The sequence below is a fragment of the Vicia villosa genome, unplaced genomic scaffold (genome assembly GCF_029867415.1).
Source record: "Vicia villosa cultivar HV-30 ecotype Madison, WI unplaced genomic scaffold, Vvil1.0 ctg.001598F_1_1, whole genome shotgun sequence".
Taxonomy (NCBI): Eukaryota; Viridiplantae; Streptophyta; class Magnoliopsida; order Fabales; family Fabaceae; genus Vicia; species Vicia villosa.
Window position 1 is genome coordinate 297,672 of NW_026705670.1, and position 7,692 is coordinate 305,363.

A 7,692-nucleotide genomic window follows, 5' to 3' on the forward strand; every position below is an offset into this window, starting at 1 on the left:
TATTCTCGATTAATTATTCCATCGTAAAAAAATAGATAAATTAAATAAACACATAATCATAAAACACACCAAAAAAATTTCAAATAATAATTTAAAAATAATTGTAAAATATGTTAATACTATTCAAAACAAAGTTTGTTTGGCTAAAATGAGAAGTAGTTAACTTTTACTTAATTTCAAAATAATTTTCTACTAAAACTCAATCAAAAAACTACTTTTTAGATTTTATTTTCATTTTTAAGTTAAGACAAGATCACTGACAACCATTAACTACTTGTGCTTATTGATCCCCACTCCGTTATCATATGATCACTAATTTGACCATTGTCAAATACCGGTAATCGCAACTCCGAGCATTATATGTTGTTAATATGATCATAATCACCCATCATCGACTACTATTTTAATCATTATAGAAAAAAGTTTTAAAATAAGTATATTAATTTAATATAGTTATTTATCATATATATTATAATTTATAGATTAAAAATATTATTAGTTCAGCTTAATTGATAATTATGTAAAAATATTTGGTTGGGGAGTATCGATTTGAATTTGCGACATTCATTTTTTAATAGAATGTCTTGATCATTAAATAATTAGATAGAAAAGTTAATAATTAAAAAATATTAAGAGTCGTGTTAAAAATATTTATTAAGATGTGAAATTAAAAAACTAAAAGAGTGTATGTAGTATAAAATTATAAATAAAAAGTGTTTTGATTGAAATCAAAATAAAAAATGAAAAAAAATTCTTATAAATCCTTCATTACTTTTTTTTATTTATTTCTGACCTTGCTACGCTTCAACAAATTTTCCACTAAATAATTTCTATTGATTAATTGTTATTATTTTAAACCAATATGTTAATTTTTAATAAAATTTAAATTTATAATATATAGTTCTAATTATTTAATTGTTATTATTTCTAAATCCATATTTTTATTAATTTATACTATTTAATTTCAATTTTCTTTCTTGCAGGTCTTTAAGACACTATTTGTAATCGAGTGCAGCTTTTGTCAAGATGGAGAGAGGGCCCAATGGCTTTGTGCTAGCGATGCGCCACCGATTCATTTGACAAGTGACACTAAGTAGAATAAATCTTCAGTTGGTCGCTTCAAGTGCAACAAATGCATCCCTCTCTAATAATAACGTATGCATAGGAGCTTATCTAAGAGATGAAGATGGTCGTGTTGTTGTAGTTCAAACAAAATGGTTTTCGCTTAGTACAAATGTTGATATTGGTGAAGCTCTAAGTCTTATGGCATCCATTAAATGGGTGCATGAGCTCGAATATGACAAGTTGGATTTCGAACTGGATGCTAAAAGCATTGTAGACAGAATGAACACTCCAAAATCAAACGACTAAGATTTTGGTGCTGTTACACGTGATTGTAAGCTCACTCTTTTATTAGGATTTCTCATGTTAAGTTCGCTAGGAGACAAGCTAATGAGGTTGTTTATGTTTTGACACAGGTGTTGTAACCCAAAATTTGCCCTCCCAATTTTATTTTGCTCAAGCTTTGCATATCATTTGCATATTTCCATTAGAACACAACTTTGCATCATTTCAAGAAAATCAAATATATATATATATATATATATATATATATATATATATATATATATATATATATATATATATATTTTATGTCATTTTGTATTTTTTTTCTATTTCATGATTTTATTTTATTTATTTCAATATTAATTTTTCATCTTAATTTTAATTTAAAAATATCTTTTTAGTTGGATTATTATTAAAATTCATATTTTTTTAGTTTTCTTTTATTTTGCATTTTATTATATTACTAATCAATCTTCTTTTCTTCTTTTTTGCCTATTATTATTGTTACTATAGTTTTTGTCTTATGTCCAAAATGAAAGAAGAAAGAAATTCTTGCTGTCCAAAAACCTCTTGCTGCTCCCCCAACAATAATAATCCACAACACTCACTCGTAGTTTCAACTGAACAAAAGAACCGCAATCGATTTTTGGCCAGAAATTCCCATAGAAGAAGAAGAAGAAGAATAAAAGCAGTATCACGCAAATTCTAATTCTGGATCCAAGCGGCCACGCACGATAACGAATCGTTAACAAATCGGACTTGCATCACCAACCTAACAACACGCGCAACTTCTTACCGAAAATAGGAGAAATAGAACCAGAAAGATGAGAAAGATCGAGCCAGAGAAAGCCTGAGGAGAGGCATTGAGTTGAAATAAGTGTGAGGAGACGGACGAACCCTTCCTTGTTTTAGGGTCTTTGTTGAAATTCTGTTAACCACCATATCTACTGAACACGCCCCCTGCTTGTGTGGTTGTTTACATTTGCTTGTTGGGCCTGCTTGTGAATCTGAGCCCAACCCGAGTTTCCTTTATGCACCTTACGTTTTTGAATGAATCTCCCCCTGTCTAGCTGATTGTTTAAAAGTTGTTGGGCCTGCTACCCATTCAAAGGCCCAACGCCCCATTTTCTATATGCGTCTCCATTTCTAAATTTTTGTAGTCCATTTTATGTTTGTTTTCTTATGTATATGTAGTTTTAATATTTGCTTGATTTCAAAAATACAAAAATATTATAAGAGTTTTATATATAGCTACACTTTATTTTTCTCATATAAAAAAATACAAAAACATGTCATTTAATTAAATTTCTTATATTTTCCCTTTAATATTGAAAAATACAAAAAATATTAGATTAGTCTTTCAATCCCAAAAATATTAGGTAGATGTATATAACAATAGGATAGTCATTCCCCTCATTTTCATTCCTTCTTTTCGTTTTCAACCTTTAAAATACTTAATAAACTTAAAAAAGTAGAGAAAGGTGAGCATCCTGGCATTGACATCAAGTTCATAACTATCTACATTTCCCCCCTTAAAAATACCCAACAAAAAAAACACATAAAACACCTAATAAATTTCAGACTCTTAAAAAGTAGAGAAGGGTGAGTATCCTTGCATTGGGATTTAATTCACCATTATCTACATCAAAAAACACCAATCAATCATTTCTCTTCTCTCTCTCTCTCTCTCTCTCTCTCGCCTCCAGGGCTTTCTTTCCCTTAAACGGACGTGTTATTTCCTTTCGATCGCAAACAGATAACGCCTAAGACTCCACTCAGCGAGCTGCTATCCTAATGCTAGAATGCGAATGTAACTTTGTCCACTAAAAAACACAAACAAACAAAAATATTGAGCTGAACTACGACGCTCTGATTCCTCAAAAGGGATACGTAGGCAACAAGTCGCGGGGCTTAAACGAGCATAATTTTGTAAATACTTCTTTCTTTTCCCCGCATTTTCTCTTCTTTCTTTTTCATGTTCCTTTAGCTTTAGCATTAGATAACACACCCTTAGATTAGAAGCAAGCATAAGTGGATCATGTGGAGTACCACAGACGTGAAGGGTGCTAGTACCTTCCCCTTGCGTAACTGACCTCCTTACCCGATCTCTGGTCGTAAGACCTTTTCTTATCCATTTCTTTCTTCTGGGTTTTCTCGATATTTTCCCTTCTCTTCGGAGATAAATAAAGTTCAGTGGCGACTCTGTTTTCTTTTTTTCGAGCCAGTTGGTTGGCATCTTTTTATTTTCGCGAGGGTGCGACAATAGGTGACACAAGCTAAGAGAGTTTCCTTTCAGAATAGAGGGTTTACCCTTCATCCTGCTGGCTTACCTACTAGAATGGATATGGATAATATGAACCGAAAAGCCCGGCTTTACCTGATCCTCTTGCTACACAATATTAAGTCAAGGAGTCACAACTCAAACCTCACCGTAGATATGTCTTGCCTTCTCTATTGGATAATGAGTGGTGAGGAAGTGGATGTTGCTCAGATTATCTCTCAGGAGATACGAGAGGTCGCCTCTAGTGGTCACAAGTTAGGAACCAAACCGGTGGCTCAACTTACCTTTCCTGGTCTCATTATGGGACTTTGCCGCCGTGCAGGTGTGGAGATTATGGATTTGGTTCACATGAATATTACTAGTGTGGTGGATCAAACCTATGTTTCTAGATACTGAGCTCTTAAGATGGCTCCTCAGAACCAACCTCAACCTCAAGCCATGGCACCTCCAGCTGGTCAGCATAATGAGAAGTTAGCTTATAGGTATAATTGGGCTTACTTTTATGCTAACCGAAGATCGCAAGCTATGATTCATGATTCTTTGGTAAAGTTGTACCGCCACCAATGCAATCCGGCGGATGTTCCCCCTTTTCCTACAAATGAGGAGCATGAGGAGCATTGTGCTTGGCTTGAGGACAGGCCATTCTTCAGAGAGGGGATGGATGTTGATGGTGATGATGATGGAGATGATGAGCAGGATGATGCGGGTGATGTGGAGGAGTGATGATTTATTGTTGTTGCATTAGTTTATGTTATTTATTGCTTTTGGTAACTTATGTTTTATTTTAGTGTTTTGATAACTTATGCTTAGTATGCTCTAGTATGTTGTGACCATGACTTTTGTACCATCCGTATGCGGATGAAGTTTTGTGTACTTTGGTAGCCATGGGTGCCACCCAAACTTATTTTGTGGGCAATTTATGCCTTTGGTTAATTAGTACATTATGCTTTTGACTTAGATTAATCTAGTATAGTTGTTTAATTAGTTTATTGTGTTTTGTTAATTAGTATAGTATGTTTTGTTCAATTTAGTTATGTTTGGTTATTTGAATAATTATAGGTAGACTGTATATATTATGTATATATATATAGTGTGTATATTAAATTTTTTTGTTGTTTGTCCTTGTAAAGATTGTGATGCTCAAAGAAGCAATGTAAATATCAAGTGTTGTCGACATCAAACTTGGATGGTGATGATAATACTCTTGATAAGGTACATGCTAAGGTAATAATTTTATTTCTTTGTAGATTGTAGTGTGACCATGAATTAGGCGCTTTATACAAATTTTTTTTGCCGCATTGCATTTTGTAAATCTTGTTTATGTTTGAATCAAAAGTAGGACATAACCATAAATGTGAGAGGACTTCCATTGTATAGAAAAAATGTGTGTCCTAGTAGTTAGTGTTAACTTAGACGATTCATGTTTAATCTTGCTTTGTCGAGAAGCTTTAGAACCTAGAAGTGATCGAGGCAAATTTTTTTGTGTAGTACGAGAAAAACCACCATCAAAAAGGCTACGAGTGAGAGCGCGATCATTTGTAACCAATTTTGAGCCTGAAAAAAAAAATTTTGTCAAGTGAATCAAATAAAAGTGCAAAAAATTAATAAGTATCCTACTTATTTAGTTTGTTGGTGAAAAAAAAAATAAAAGAAAAAAATCTTGATTCACTTGAAAAGTTTCTTTGATAAACACTTAACCCAATGACAATTAAACTTTGAATGGAAAGCATGAATGTTTTGATAGAGTGAAATGTGTAAAGTTGGGGAGAGGGGTCTACTAAAGACAAGAAAAAGAAAGAAAATGGTGGTACAATATCATTCTTTGAAAAAGAAAAGAATTGAAAAAGAAAAAGAAAAGAAAGAATAAAAGAAAAAAAATGGAATCAAAATGATACAAAGAAAGAAAAGAATGCATTGTATGTTGAGAAACAAAAGGGTAACAAGAATGTATGAGTTGTGTAAGTAAATAAATGCTTTCCATGATTATTCACCTTTTTTGGTTCAATTTCCGTGTATATATTGCCACTTGTTTGGAACCCGAGCCAAGTTACAACCAAAAAAGCCCTCCGTGATCTTTGTTTCGATTGTTTCTTTTGCATAATGGAGATGAAAACATGAATTGTTTTGGATGTGCACAATTGCTAGTGAGTGTGATTAGTCTTTTGTGCTATCATTCCACTTTGTCCTTCATGACTTGTGAAGTGAAACTTAGGTGATTCAAGAATGAATATTATTTTCCTAATGCAATTGTGTTGAGATGTTTTGTGTTTAGAAGTTGATTCATAGTCATATTGTAATCTTGTACAAGCAAGGGATGATTATCATGTATGCATGTAAGTCAAGTTTGAACCATTCATTTGGTGTTGCTAACCTTATGTAAATATTATTTTTGTGCTTGTGAGCTAGCTTTGTTTGAGGACAAACTGAAGTTCTAGTATGACAGAATCCGGATGTCATCTATGATGTCATGACATCTGATCTGTTATAAAAGAACTATTTGCTCCGTTAACCATCCTTCCATAAGTGTGGAATTCTGCTAGGACTCTCAAAAAATCCCCTTTGACGGCCTCCCAAGAATCTTTTATAAACCCAGAATTCACTCCATCAGGGCCTGGGCTTTTTGAGCTCTCGCATTCCCATACCGCTCTACGGATTTCATCTTCTTAGAACTCTTGAACCAACCGATCTCTGTCACCTTCTTCCATTTTTTGGAAGAACATATTAGATGGAATAGGTCTTACACCTCTGCCTTCAAACAGCCCCTGGAAATGAGTGAAAATCTCATTTTTAATAATATTTGCTTCCTTTGTCATTCTTCCATTCACTTCTAGGGCCAGGTATCATTTTCTCTCCTTCTTCTGTTAATGCAGCCATGGAAATAACTGGAGTTCGCATCTCCTTCTCTCACCCATTTGATCCTAGCTCTTTGGCATTGGATACTACAATTAAGATACATGAGCTTGTGCAGATTCAAGTACACTTCTCTTTTGCGGTCTATCTCCATTGTGGATAACGTCGATGATTCGCCTTTAACTTCAAGCAAATTTAGTTCTTCCTTAGCACTCTTGATCTTACCTTCCAGGTTTTGCGTGTGTTGCTTGTGCCAATCTTTTAGTTTACCTTTGATCAGTTTCAGTTTTTCTTTTAAAACATACACCCCCCATCCATCAATTTTCATATTCAGCCATTGTTCTCTAATGAAATCGTTATACCCATCTAGATATTTCCAGCAGTTTAGCATGCGAAACGGTTTTGAACCCCAACTTTGCGAAGAACCACCAAGTAGAATGGGGCAATGGTCGGATAATCCTTTATCTAATTCCCATTGCGTACTCGTAGGCCACGAACCAAACCATTCTTCTGCGATAAGGAATCTGTCCAATCTGCTCATTATTGTGCTGCCTGACCTTGACCAAGTAAAATTCCTCCCATGTAGAGGAAAATTGACCAAGTCTGAGCTTAAGATAAACTCATTGAAACCCTTTATATCCTCTCTTTTCGAATTATCATTTGCTCCTGTTCTTTCTTCTTCATATCGAATAGCATTAAAATCTCCTGCTATACATATTCTGTCACCATTCTTTTCTTGTATTCTTTCAGATAAACATCTCCATAATTCTCGCTTTCTTCTTGTGTCGCATGGAGCATATGTGTTTACTATGATTACTCTTTTCTCTTCCTCTCCGTATTCACCTTCCAACCAGAGAATCGAATCATACATCTGAATACTAGTTGCTGAAAACGCTCTTCTGTCCCAAATCGTCAAAATACCACCTGATCTTCCTTCAGATGGTTTACTAGCGAAATCAAATTCATCAGACTCCCATAACAAGCCGCAGTTCCTTCTATCAACATCTTCCATCTTTGTCTCTTGAATACAAACCACCAATGGTTTATGCTGCTGTACAAGCTTTTGGATCTCTTTTTTCTTAGCATACCTCCTAATCCTCTAATATTGTAACTGATTAAATTCATAACTTCACACAATTACACTCCACTCCCTCTGATAACCCTAAGGTCTTATTATCCTCTTTCTCCACCTTGCACCCCTACTGCCAACTGTT

At 34.0% G+C, this 7,692-nt stretch overlaps 1 protein-coding gene across 1 annotated transcript; it reads right to left on the reverse strand.

The window, feature by feature from the left end:
• Nucleotides 1–6,291: 6,291 nt before the first annotated feature.
• On the reverse strand, nucleotides 6,292–7,490 carry LOC131635950 (uncharacterized). The gene is made up of 2 exons (XM_058906586.1): nucleotides 6,537–7,490; nucleotides 6,292–6,390 (listed from the first exon to the last, which is right to left on the reverse strand). Exons 1-2 carry the CDS (start codon nucleotides 7,488–7,490, stop codon nucleotides 6,292–6,294), a joined length of 1,053 nt encoding a protein of 350 aa, XP_058762569.1.
• Nucleotides 7,491–7,692: the final 202 nt, after the last annotated feature.